The sequence below is a fragment of the Oncorhynchus mykiss genome, chromosome 3 (genome assembly GCF_013265735.2).
Source record: "Oncorhynchus mykiss isolate Arlee chromosome 3, USDA_OmykA_1.1, whole genome shotgun sequence".
Classification (NCBI taxonomy): Eukaryota; Metazoa; Chordata; class Actinopteri; order Salmoniformes; family Salmonidae; genus Oncorhynchus; species Oncorhynchus mykiss.
This window is the reverse complement of record NC_048567.1, coordinates 19,694,877-19,709,876: the sequence shown is the minus strand read 5'-3', so window position 1 is coordinate 19,709,876 and position 15,000 is coordinate 19,694,877. Positions and strand designations below refer to the sequence as shown.

At 41.0% G+C, this 15,000-nt stretch overlaps 1 protein-coding gene across 5 annotated transcripts in view; it reads right to left on the bottom strand.

The window, feature by feature from the left end:
- Positions 1–14,754, bottom strand: part of LOC110503829 (epithelial discoidin domain-containing receptor 1) — a 67,207-nt gene extending 52,453 nt beyond the window's left edge. For 4 of the 5 annotated variants that reach the window (XM_036971226.1, XM_036971231.1, XM_036971252.1 and 1 more), the window contains exon 1: positions 10,930–11,069. In XM_036971226.1, the coding sequence (XP_036827121.1) occupies positions 10,930–10,931 (2 nt within the window). In that variant the 5' untranslated portion in view covers positions 10,932–11,069. Of the gene's footprint in view, positions 1–10,929; positions 11,070–14,370 lie in introns of those variants that run through there. The other variant, XM_036971243.1, reaches the window with a different exon arrangement.
- Between the last annotated feature and the right edge of the window lie 246 nt (positions 14,755–15,000).

Sequence of the window (15,000 nt, the reverse complement as noted above, 5' to 3'; positions counted from 1 at the left end):
TTCTATTGACCTGTGCACCTACGTTTGTAAGCTTTCATTCATAGGCTAGGTTGTAGCAACCTCCTGAAAATGTGAGTATCATGTAGAAGCCTAAACCTATCAATGTTACATTGAGCTGAATGGAATATGAATGACAGTCATCCAATATGCTGTGAAAAAAGTAATCATCCTCCCTCATCTTAAAAGGCACGACAGCCACTGGCCTATATAGTAGAGGACAGAGACCGATGACAATTGAAGACCACATGTTCAGTTTGTCCTGCTGAGGAAATTAAACTTTGTCGTCAACAACAACAGAATATGAAGACATTAGTTGGACGCCATTACAAAAATTATGGATGTTAAATACTAATACTTTTTTTTGTTAAAGTTTTTTGTTATTATAAAACAAAAATCTGACTAATCCTGAAGCAAAACTAAGCTAATAATGAACAGATTCAAACTAGCACATTTAATGGGGTTTTGGGATCAATTACAAAGTCTGTAAGCAGTCCTAAAGCCAAACACTGACTCATGCTTTTGCTCACTGTCATTGATCTGCATCAAAATGACAGAATCAAGAGGAGGAATATTCATTTTCTGTTGGGGCATAATAGCCCTAGACCTCTGTCCTATACGCCTACAACACACCCACACTGCAGAGTGGAGAAACACAACCTGTACAATTCTGAACAATGAACTAAAACACCTCTGTTGTTGCCTGTGTATGGATCCAAACCCATATGTAACCAAGATCACCTGGGAGAATCAAGACAACGTTAGCACAATGAGCTAAAGCCTAGGCATAGATCTAGAACATTGAGCTAAATCCTATGTATTACATCTAGACATTATCTAGTATATAACTACTGCTATGCACACCCTTTCTAGTCACACACTGTCCATACACACCATTCACATACATACAGTGCATTCAGAAAGTTTTCAGACCCCTTGACTTTTGCCATATTTTGTTACGTTACAGCCTTATTCTAAAATTTAATACATTGTTTTTCCCCTCATCAATCTACACATAATACAATACCCCATAATGTCAAAGCGAAAAACATATATGTTTTTAAAGGTTGGCAAATGTATTAAAAATAATAAACAGAAATATCACATGTACTGTCAACTGTGGGACCTTAGACTTTCCAAATCATGTCCAATCAAATGAATTTACCACAGGTGAACTCCAATCAAGTTGTAGAAACATCTCAAGGATGATTAATGGAAACAGGATGCACCCGAGCTAAAATTTCAGAGCAAAGGGTCTGAATACTTTTTAATTGTTTAAGCTTCGTCTTTATGGGGTATTTTGTGTAGATTGATGTTTTTTATTTTTATTTCATCAATTTAAGAATAAGGCTGTAACGTAAAAAAAATGTGGAAAAAGTCTAGGGATCTGAATCATTTCCAAATGCACTGTATATTTATATTCCATGCGCAATGCCAAGCATCAGCTGGAGTGGTGTAAAGCTCGCTGCCATTGGACTCTGAAGCAGTGGAAACGTGTTCTCTGGAGTGATGAATTATGCCTCACCATATGGCAGTCCGACGGACAAATCTGGATTTGGCGGATGCCAGGAGTACGCTACCTGCCCCAATACGGCCCCTTAGTTCCAGTGAAGGGAAATCTTAAACGCTATAGCATACAAAGACATTCTAGACGATCCTGTGCTTCCAACTTTGTGGCAACAGTTTGGGGAAGGCCCTTTCCCATTTCAGCATCACAATGCCCCTGTGCACAAAGCTAGGTCCATACAGAAATGGTTTGTCAAGATCGGTGTGGAAGAACTTGACTGGCCTGCAAAGAGCCCTGACCTCAACCCCATCGAACACTTTTGGGTTGAATTGGAACGACTACTATGAGCCAGGCTTACTTACCCAACATCAGTGCCCGACCTCACTAATGCTCTTCTGGCTGAATGGAAGCATGTCCCCGCAGCAATGTTCCCACATCTAGTGGAAAGCCTTCCCAGAAGAGTGGAGGCTGCTGTGGCAGCAAAGGGGGGACCAACTCCATATTAATGCCCATGATTTTGGAATGAGATGTTCAACGAGCAGGTGTCCACATACTTTTGGAGTGTAGCTCATTCTAATATTTCTACTACTGTACATGACATTTTAGTTACACTGTTTATACACACCGCATATGTATTTATATACTGGATTCTTGACATAGCCCAATCTAATATATCTACTGTTGTACATATCATTCTTAGTATATCTTGTGTAGATTCATCTGGTGAACACATGCATAGATTACTGTTACAGTGCTATTTGGGTTGTGCTATTTTACTTTTTACTGCATTGGTAGGAGCTGGTAACATAAGCATTTCGCTGCACCAGCTTTAACATCTGCTAAACTGTGTACGTGACCAACTTAAACTGCTGAGCTAAAGCCTAGGCATTAGATCTAGACCACGTTAGCACACTGAGCTAAAGCCTAGGCATTAGATCTAGACCACGTTAGCACACTGAGCTAAAGCCTAGGCATTAGATCTAGACCACGTTAGCACACTGAGCTAAAGCCTAGGCATTAGATCTAGACCACGTTAGCACACTGAGCTAAAGCCTAGGCATCAGATCTAGATCGCGTTAGCACACTGAGCTAAAGCCTAGGCATTAGATCTAGACCATGTTAGCACACTGAGCTAAAGCCTAGGCATTAGATCTAGACCACAATAGCACACTGAGCTAAAGCCTAGGCATCAGATCTAGATCACGTTAGCACACTGAGCTAAAGCATAGGCATTAGATCTAGACCACGTTAGCACACTGAGCTAAAGCCTAGGCATTAGATCTAGACCACAATAGAACACTGAGCTAAAGCCTAGGCATCAGATCTAGATCACGTTAGCACACTGAGCAAAAGCCTAGGCATTAGATCTAGACCACGATAGCACACTGAGCTAAAGCCTAGGCATCAGATCTAGATCACGTTAGCACACTGAGCAAAAGCCTAGGCATTAGATCTAGACCACAATAGCACACTGAGCTAAAGCCTAGGCATCAGATCTAGATCACGTTAGCACACTGAGCAAAAGCCTAGGCATTAGATCTAGACCACGATAGCACACTGAGCTAAAGCCTAGGCATCAGATCTAGATCACGATAGCACACTGAGCTAAAGCCTAGGCATTAGATCTAGACCACGTTAGCACACTGAGCTAAAGCCTAGGCATTAGATCTAGACCACGATAGCACACTGAGCTAAAGCCTAGGCATTAGAGCTAGATCACGATAGCACACTGAGCTAAAGCCTAGGCATCAGATCTAGATCACGATAGCACACTGAGCTAAAGCCTAGGCATTAGATCTAGACCACGTTAGCACACTGAGCTAAAGCCTAGGCATCAGATCTAGATCACGATAGCACACTGAGCTAAAGCCTAGGCATTAGATCTAGACCACAATAGCACACTGAGCTAAAGCCTAGGCATTAGATCTAGATCACGTTAGCACACTGAGCTAAAGCCTAGGCATTAGATCTAGACCACGTTAGCACACTGAGCTAAAGCCTAGGCATTAGATCTAGAAAGCTTTCATATACATGAATGGCTGTGTGTTGAGTTATTTTGAGGGGACAGCAAATTTACACTGTTATACAAGCTGTACACTCACTACTTTACATTGTAGCAAAGTGTCATTTCTTCAGTGTTGTCACATGAAAAGATATACTCAAATATTTACAAAAATGTGAGGGGTGTACTCACAAATATGGGGGAATGGAAATTATGCAGACAATATACATTGCTAGAAGCTACAATATGAATACTTTTTTTGAAATTGAGAGAAAGAAAAGGCCCTTTTCAAAAGTAAAGCACTGTGTAGGGTATAGGGTGCCATTTTGGACTACAATTGGTTCCCACGGGACAAGAATTTTGTTTCACTCTCACTGTCTGCTACTCCAACGGTTTTGTTTTGGTTCTCAGACAGGGCTTAGATCTCCTTACTTGTCGGTGCACATCCAGGGAACTGCTCTGGGCCTCAAACGGATGATTACACCTGTCCTACTGGAGCTACTCCCTCTCTCCATAATCCCTATCCTGGATATATACACTGAGAGTACAAAACATTAGGAACACATAGACTGACCAGGTGAATCCATGTAAAAACTATGATCCTTTATTGATGTCATTGGTTAAATCCATTTCAATTAGTGTAGATAAAGGGGAGGAGACAGGTTAAAGGATTTTTAAGCCTTGAGACAATTGAGACATGGATTGTGTATGTGCCATTCAGAGGGTGAATAGGCAAGACAAAATATTTAAGTGCTTTTGAACAGGGAATGATAGTAGGTGCCAGGCACACCGGTTTGTGTGTGTCAAAAACTGCAATGCTGCTGGATTTTTCATGCTCAACAGTTTCCTGTGTGGATCAAGAATGGTTCATCACCCAAAGGACATCCAGCCAACTTGATACAACTGCATTGTGGTAAACATGGACCAACAAATTGAGGCAAAAGGTGGTGCATCTCAATATTAGGAAGGTGTTCTGTATATATACATTGAACAAAATTAGAAACACAACATGTAAGGTCTTGTTTCCATGTTTCATGAGCTGAAATAAAAGATCCCAGAAATGTTCCATACGCACAAAAAGCTTATTTCTCTCAAATGTTGTGCACAAAGTTGTTTACATCCCTGTTAGTGAGTATTTCTCCTTTGCCAAGATAATCCATCCACCTGACAGGTGTGGAATATCAAGAAGCTGATTAAACAGCAGGATCATTACACAGGTGCACCATGTGCTGGGGACAATAAAAGACCACTCTAAAATGTGCAGCTGTCACACAACACAATGCCACAACTGTCTCAAGTTTTGAGGGAGCGTGCAATTGGCATGCTGACTGCAGGAATGTCCACCAAAGCTGTTGCCAGAGAATTGAATGTTAATTTCTCTACCATAAGCCTCCTCCAAAATCGTTTTAGAGAATTTGTCAATAGGATCAACTGGCCTCACAACCGCAGACCACGTGTATGGCATCATGTGGGCGAGCGGTTTGCTGATGTCAACGTTGTGAACAGACTGCCCGTTGAGGTGGTTGGGTCATGGAGTTTTGGCAGTTATGGTATCGGTATAAGCTATGAATGAACACAATTGCATTTTATCGATGGCAATTTGAATGCACAGAAATACTGTGACGAGATCCTGAGGGCCAATGTGAGGCCCAAGGTATCTTTGACCAACTCATGTGAAATCCATAGATTAGGGCTGAATAAATTAATTTCAATTGACTGATTTTCTCATATCAACTGTAACTCAGTAAAATCTTTGAAATGGTTGCATCATGCATTTATATTGTTGTTCAGTATATGTTTAATTGTCACATACACCAGATAGGTGCAGTGAAATGTGTTGCTTTACAGGGTCAGCCATAGTAGTATGGCGCCCCTGGAGAAAATTAGGGTTAGGTGCTTTGCTCAATGGCACAACAGCAGATTTTTCACCTGATCAGCTCGGGTATTCGAACCAGCAACCTTTTGGTTACTGACCCAATGCTCTAACCGCTAGGCTACCTGCGGCCATAGATGGGAGAGACGTGCAGTCACGAAAATCCAGGGAGGAGTACTTCCACTGAATCTGAATTAAGAACCCGTCAAACATAGTTTTGGTGAGAACATTTTAGCACTGGAAAAATTATTATGTTTTAACGGAATTTAGCCCTAGGCATAGGAATAACAGGACCTATCTAACTTATGATGTACTGTTTTCCATATGAGACCTATACTATAACAAGTATGTGATACAGCTCGAGTAGCATTGACATCCTAATGACATACTAGCGATAGAGTGAATATCACTCTGTGATGCTAGACTGACTCTGAGGGTTTATTACAGTTCTAGTGTGACACAAGGCCTCAGACTAATTCCCTGAATTCAATTTACACTGTCTCACTACCACCTGTCTGAGGAGAGGAGAAAGAAAGGGGGATGAGGGGGAGGAGAGAAAGGAGAAGTATGTGACAGCACCGTGCTACTCTCACAATGGGGACAGAGAAAACGGACTGCTGCCTGGTCCACCACGGTGGCGAGAGAGTTGGAGAGAAAAGTGGGAGAGGAGAAAAGAAACAGGGAGAGGAGAAGAGAAAGGGGGAGAAGAAACAAGAAATGGGTAGAGGAGGAGAAAGCAGTAGAGAGGAGTAGAGGAGCAGAGAGAGAGAGAGAGAGAGAGAGAGGGCCTTCCATATTTAGAAGCCTGACTCAGAAATATAGAGTAAGCATTAGACAGCGTTAGACAAAGACCCAGCAGCAGGAGGGTGGGAATGATTCACCCAGTGACTTAGCATTGAAATGGAAAGGAGGACAGGAGGGAAAAGGGGGGAGGAATAGTTTGGAGACAGAGAGAAAAGAGAGAGAGCAGGTCAAACCGGAATGTGTTGTGCGAGGCTCAGCATTTAGAACCGCAGTGAGAAAAACAGACTCTCTGTACTTCACTAACCACTTCTTCTTCAAGACAAATAAATGGTCATGCAGGGGAAGGCTGAAGACACCCTCAGAGCTGTTTAATGTCAGTCTGGACCATTCAAACACATGCACGCACACACACACACACACAGACACACACACACACACACACACACCAAACAAAATCTCAGCTCTAACGTGGAGTCTGGTTCTAGACGAAACTCACGCTGACACACACACGAACACACTCATTATCATTTTTACACCCCTCAGGCATCGGTTGATCCCTCTACCAGCTAATTTCTCTCTGCTCCTAAAAAGAGCTCACTGACACTTCACACGGCAGTATCCTGGTCCTAATGCCTGGAAGGGGAAGGCTGATGTCATAGTCAGAACCTCAACAGGAATGGTGTTACTCAGAACACTGGGGTGATAAAGAGACATAGGCTCAGTCCCAAATGGCACTGTATTCCCTTTATAGTGCACTACATTTAACCAGGACCTAGGAGAGCTCTGGTCAAAAGTAGTGCACTATATATATGGAATAGGGTGCCATTTGGAATGTTGCTTGTTAAAATAAGCAATACTTTGATGTTTAGCATGGCATCGTGTGTTTTCTTTCCTGGAACTTTTCTAAAGTTTTCTAGAGTCATCCGGAAGCCCTGAGTAATGATTGGTGGGGTACTGTACCACATGAGTCGACGGGTGTGTTAGCAACACTGGGAGAGAGAGAGAGAGAGAGAGAGAGAGAGAGAGAGAGAGAGAGAGAGAGAGAGAGAGAGAGAGAGAGAGAGAGAGAGAGGAGAGAGAGAGAGAGAGAGAGAGAGAGAGAGAGAGAGAGAGAGAGAGAGAGAGAGAGAGAGAGAGAGAGAGTGAGAGAGAGAGAGAGAGAGAGAGAGAGAGATGAAAGAAAAAGAGCTCATTAATTGGGACTGAAGTCGACTGAAGTCTGTATGTTTCCTTACCTACCGTAGGCAAATATGATAGCTGTCATATAGAATGTGGAGAGACATTTGTTAGAGTCCAGTGAGTCTGACTCTGACTCATAAAACAACTAATGTAAAGAATTTATTTAGTTTGTAAACACACTTTTGGAAGACATGTTCCTATTACCAACCATACAGTACTAGATACATACATACAGTACATACATACAGTACTAGATATATACATAAATACAGTACATACAGTACTAGATACATACATACAGTACATACATACAGTACTAGATACATACATGCAGTACATACATACAGTACTAGATACATACATACAGTACATACATACAGTACTAGATGTATACATACATACAGTACATACAGTACTAGATACATATATACAGTACATACATACAGTACTAGATACATACATAAAGTACATACATACAGTACTAGATACATACATACAGTACATACATACATACATACATACATACATACATACATACATACATACATACAGAAATAGAAACATACATACAGTACATACATACAGTACTAGATACATACATACATTAAATACATACAGTACTAGATACATACATACATACATTAAATACATACAGTACTAGATACATACATACAGTACGAGATACATACATACAGTACATACATACAGTACGAGATACATACATACAGTACATACATACAGTACGAGATACATACATACAGTACATACATACAGTACTAGATACATTCATACAGTACTATATACATACATATATACAGTACATACATACAGTACTAGATACATACATACAGTACATACATACAGTACTAGATACATACATCCAGTACATACATACAGTACTAGATACATACATACAGTACATACAGTACTAGATAAATACATAAAGTACATTCATACAGTACTAGATACATACATACAGTACTAGATACATACATACAGTACTAGATACATACATACAGTACATACATACAGTACTAGATACATACATACAGTACATACATACAGTACTAGATGCATACATACATAAAGTACATACATACAGTACTAAATACATACATACAGTACTAGATGCATACATACAGTACATACATACAGTACTAGATACATACATACATACATAAAGTACATACATACAGTACTAGATACATACATACAGTACTAGATACATACATACAGTATATACATACAGTACTAGATACATACATAAAGTACATACATACAGTACTAGATACATACACACAGTACATACATACAGTAATAGATACATACATACATACATACATACATACAGTACATACATACAGTACTAGATACATACATATAGTACATACATACAGTACTAGATACATACATACAGTACTAAGGCAATTTATTGTGTTTTAAACAACAACAACAGGGAGTCAGTGCTCATGCACGACACATTCGTAGGAATAAAATCATTACAATATAATGATCTGAAATGCCTTTTGGGTTGTTTGGGGTACACACTTCACTATTCAAATGCTCCCTGACTGTATCACTGAAATGAACAAACCTGAAGATGAGTGCTCATTATGAGGAATCCCAGTCAGCTCTTATGTTGGCATGATATGCTGAGGGTATGTGAGATCCCCAGATAAGACACACTGACAAATTCACTCATTCAAACAGTCCAGCCACAGCCAATAGACACAAACTGTTTACCCAGCCCCATACCAACACTATCTATCAGGGTTGGGAGGATGGTAACCTCACAGATGAGTGGAGGCAGAGATGACGGGAGGGATGATGTTAATGATAAAGAGATAGGAGGATGAGGGAAGGGAATAGAAGGATAAATGATCTAGTGCTGCTTCAGCCGGAGGGGGACAGCCGGAGGGGGACAGAGAGAGAGAGAGAGAGAGAGAGAGAGAGAGAGAGAGAGAGAGAGGGAGAGAGAGAGAGAGAGAGAGAGAGAGAGTGGTGGAAAATGAAGTGAAAAAAGAGATGTTCAGAGAGATTTGGAGAGAGACAGATTGCCAGAACGATCAATTACTGCATCAAAGGTATGTTGGATGGGGCAGAGGGAGAGACGGATGGAGATGGAGAGCAGAGAGGGGGAGATCAAATGGGTCTCAGAAATGGTTTGAAACAAACCGACACGCAGAACCCAAAACGACTTCACATCCCGCTTTTAAGTGTCGCCGCCCATTATGCAATTTAGAATTTCTCTCTCTTCTTTCTCTCTCTTCTTCCTCTCTCTTCTTCCTCTCTCTCTTCCTCTCTCTTTGACAGCAATTCAAATGCTTGCAAGAGAAAAGTATGAGAAAGAAATTGGATTGAAAAGTCTAGCTAGCTGTCTAGACCAAGGGGAAATTGGTTTGGGACAAGAGATAAACAATTTAGCCAATGCTTTCTTTTTGGAGGTGTAAAAAGGCTACTTTGTCTGAGCGTGTAGATGGAACCTGCTCGTCCTTGGCAATTGAATTATTCCTGAACATGAGGTCTGTCAGCCTGTTGGGAGCCAATTAGTACAACAACAAAAAATTGTGATGTGGACAACTGCTTCCATACAAGCTATTCCATCCATAAAAGGATGATATTACTATGCTCTAATCTAAGATTACAGATTATAAAACTAAATCCTGTACACTGTGTATGCTAGCAAAGTTTCAGCTCTTTATTATTTCAATAGCCAATGTTTAGTTCAACAGACCTCAATGCTAGATGGAATCATTGGCTATTGAAATACAGTAGATTGCAATAAAGGTGAGGTTTTGCAAGCAGGCAGTATGTGGTTCATTTGTTATTTTGATTCACGTTTTATATTCCTATAAACCAGTAAAATATATATATATTTTTTTACATGCGAGCGCATCACTTTTGAAGATCGAAGTCATTTAACAAACGTTACAGTATCTCTCCTAACACTACATCTAATAAATGTATCTCATAAACACAATGTCCTGAAAAAGAGGACAATGGTGGTGTCATCAGCAGCGAGGTCAATGATTAACCTGTGTGACTGTATACTGGCGGAGACTAAACCTGAATGCTTCACAATCACCTAAACCCAGTTACATTTATTACATTTTAACTGATAATGTGGTATGTAGTATGCATGTCTTGGTGTAATTACATGCATCTACAGTGCATTCAGAAAGTATTCACACCCCTTGACTTTTTCTACATTTTGTTATGTTACAAGGTGTGATTAAAATGTATACATTTTTTGTCAATGATCTACACAAAATACTCTGCAATGTCAAGGTGAAAAAAGAATATAACAACTAAAAAAATATAGGAAAAATAAAACACTAACATTACTTGATTAGATAAGGATTCAACCCCCTGACTCAATACATGTTAGAATCACCTTTGGCAGTGATTACAGCTGCGAGTATTTCTGGGTAAGTCTCTAGGAGCCTTACATGCCTGGATTGTACAATATTTGTGCTTCCAACATATACCTCTTACTGATAGACTGAACAGACAACTTGCATAGAGCACTTACAAAGAAAACCATTCTGACTCTGTAAATTCATCTTTTCCTGTACAAAACTCCAAAGAATGCACAATAATCCAATTTGTATGCAGCGGTATACTCACATTGTTGAAGTGTGATCTAAATACTGTAGGTTATAATATGTCAATCTCTTCTCGTCTCTTCTCTAAAGCTGATAGAACCAGACTATGAAATGACAACCATCCTCTTGAGACGACATGGAGGTTTGGCATCCAAATGCCCATTAGACATGGACAGAACAAATCTATGATCCCTTCAGGGTCTATCTATCAACACAATGCTCCTCCTCTCTGTCCTCACTCTTCATCGGTATTACCAGCACAGCAGAGGGGAGAGCGAGCGAGTAGGGGACAGAGAGGAGGCATAGAGAGAGAGAGAGAGAAAGAGAGAGAGAGAGAGAGAGAGAGAGAGAAAGAGAGAGAGAGAGAAAGAGAGAGAGAGAGAGAGAGAGAGAGAGAAAGCCATCACCTACAGAGAGATGAACCTGGAGAAGAGTCCCCTAAGCAAGCTGGTCCTGTGGCTCTGTTCACGAACACAAACAGTCTATTAATGTTCTGTATTATGTCATGTTTTGTGTGGACCACAGGAAGAGTAGCTGCTGCTTTTGCAACAGCCAATGGGGATCCTAATTAAATACCCCAAAATACCAAATACCCCACAGAGCCCCAGGACAGAAACACAATTAGACACAACTAAAACATGAGAAAACAAAAAAGAGAATTACTTGACACATTGGAAAGAATTAACTAAAAAAATAGAGCAAACTAGAATGCTAATTGACCCGTTAACAGAGAGCACACCGTGGCAGAATACCTGACCACTGTGACTGACCCAAAATTAAGGAAATCTTTGACTATGTGCATAGCCTTGCAATTGAGAAAGGTTGCCGTAGGCAGACATGGCTCTCAAGAGAAGACAGGCTATGTGCTCACTGCCCACAAAATGAGGTGGAAACTGTGCTGCACTTCCTAACCTACTGCCAAATGCATGACCATATTAGAGACACATATTTTCCTTCAGATTACACAGATCCACAAAGAATTCAAAAAATGTTTTTAACTTTGATAAACTCCCATATCTATTGGGTGAAATACCACAGTGTGCCATCACAGCGGCAATATTTGTGACCTGTTGCCACAAGAAAAGAGCAACCAGTGAAGAACAAACACCATTGTAAATACAACCCATATTTATGTTTATTTATTTTCCCTTTTGTACTTTACCTATTTGCACATCGTTACAACACTGTATATTGACATAATTACATTTGTAATGACTTTATTCTTTGGAACTTGTGAGTGTAATATTTACTGTTTATTCATTTCACTTGCTTTGGCAATGTAAACATATGTTTCCCATGCCAATAAAACCCCTTGAATTGAATTGAGAGAAAGAGAGAGAAAGAGAGAATAGGGGAAAGAGAGTAGAGGTAGAAAGGGTTTTATTGTCTCTTTATCTATTAACAAAACCACAGGCAGCTAAACCAACCCGAGCCAGGCAGCATTTCCCCCCACCCCAACAACACCATCCTCCCGACACAGCAGCAGGACCAGCCCCCTGGCCAGGACAACCAATAAAGACATATCTACAGGGAAGAGAAACCAGACCCCTGCTCTCTCTGCACAATTACCCCCCTAACCCTATTGTTTACTTTGTGTCCAAAAAACTCACAAACAAACTTGGTTCTATGGGAAAGCATATTCTCTCTCACTGTAATTCATTCCATGTCTCTGTCAGAGGATAATCGATCCATTCATTCTCCATGATGGATTCATTAACACTGTGGGTGATGATGCTTGGGACATAATGTACATGGTTCGCCTTCTTCCTTCTCTTGTCTTCCACATGTCTTTCTTCTAAAAACCCTTCAGTCCTTGGTGGTGTCCGATTGTGTTCCATAGGTTGAGACTGGATTCTCTAAAAACATGTTTATTTTCTCTGGCAGTACTTTAGGCTAGTTTGGGGGGGTTGTTCCAGTGACTGATTGCTTCCCAGAGGAGAACTCCCCATTCGCTACACTGGTGTATCACACAGGAACGAAATTCAAGCGGCTCTGCCTTGTTTGGGGTCACCTGCTTGCCACACGAGGTCACAAGGTTAATAACCGCACCATGTTCCATCAAGGTGTGAAATGGCCACCTGGACGCTATGAGGTCATCATGGTAAACGCTCAACTTTTTATTAACCCCATCCTTCTCACGTTAAGGACCCTTTGCCTTTTTACAGTTGCAGTCCTCTGCATCCGTAGAATGTATTGTGTTTAACACCGACTGGTTTTGAGGAGCACCTGTAACGGATGTGAAACGGCTAGCTTAGTTAGCGGTGCGCGCTAAATAGCGTTTCAATCGGTGACGTCACTTGCTCTGAGACCTTGAAGTAGTAGTTCCCCTTGCTCTGCAAGGGCCGCGGCTTTTGTGGAGCGATGGGTAACGATGCTTCGAGGGTGACTGTTGTTGATGTGTGCAGAGGGTCCCTGGTTCGCGCCCGGGTATGGGCGAGGGGACGGTCTAAAGTTATACTGTTTGTTACACACCATATCAATAGAATCGGCCCATTACCTCTATAGTTTTACAGACTCTGGGTAATTCAAAGCAAACAATGTTGCTGAAAGGTTATTTATTATGGAATGTGGCAGGGGGAATGACTTGAAACAACTCAAGCCCATTTGCAATTTAAGGGAGGGGTCAATTGTGGGCAGTAAATCGGATAAGCACCTAAGAGATCTAATGGAATGCAAAGCCTAAATAAGAAAATGCATGAAAAAGCTACATTTGCGCATAGGCTTTGGCCTAATGCAGGCCAGCTAATTCATATACGTAGCCTACTAAGAACAATAAACGATTGAACAACTGACCGTGCGTTTTTTAGGTAATACACTGTTTATACACTGGTATTACAGTGGTCAGCCTATCAAATAATAGAATAGCGTGAAGAGCAGTTAGGCCTATGTGGTTATCAGTTCTGTTGTCACTTAGAGAGGTACAATGTACTGTACTACGCTATATAAGACCTAATGCTATACATTAGGATATTTTTTATACTGCAGGGATATAATGTAGCCTAATTACAATAATCCTAACTAGCTACTTTGTACATCTGATGTACTACATCACCAATGAAGATGTGAATAGTGCAATGTAATAACTAAGTAGTTAACGTTAGTTCGTTGACTCTTGGAAAATAGAATTGATCTAATCACCAGGCCAGACAAACAAGCAATGTGGGTGCAACGTTACACCTCACTATGCGCTTCCCGAGTTCTGTGGCCCCAGTCCAAACCAGCCTTCCCCGCCTGACACCGAGACTGTTTGACGCCAATCGACACAGTGGGGCAGACAGACAAAACTGACATAAACCCACAAACACCCATTCACAGACAAACAGACATAAATACCTCATGTAACCGTGAATATAGCCTACCCACAGCAGCTCCTTAAGTGGCATGAGCGATTTAGCAATTTGCGTTTATTGACAGTGCGTACTCTTTATCAATGCATGAACGTGATGTCGTTTTTACCACTTACCTAAAAGTCACGGAGAAATGTGACACCCCTCGCAACTTCTAAATGTTTTGAATATCCCGTATGCAATGTGTGGGACGGTGACTGTCCACCAAAATATTCCACTACGGGAATAATCCAACGCTGCCTGCAGTTGTTGCGCGGCGCGTTCGACCTTTATTCGACTGTGAAAACAACAAAGCACTCCAAAGTAGGCAACACGTTACGTCCAGAAACGTAGAAAATGTAAAGTTGTCTAGCTCACATTTGTCAAGATTAAAGTTTTGAACTGACAAGAGAACGGGAAGAGAAAACCGTTAATATCTCCGTCGCTCTCTATTCGTCTACTTCACCGAGGAAGCCTAGTTTCAGCTGCGCACACAGAGCCCTGCTCAAACCTCAGCTCACCGCGAGGCCAGCGCCAGGGGCTCATTTACATAACTGCACTGGCTGTGTCCAATCACAACAACTAGCCAGGTGCTTGTTGAATATTCTACCAGCAAACAGCCAATCAGTAGTCGCCCTGGGTGGGACCCATGGCCCGACAACAGCACTGTAAATGTGAGTAAGCCCCTGGGTATAGAGATATTTTTATTTGTTACAGGAATTGAGAGATTTGGGGAATATGAAATATAATACAGGGGAAGGAAACAG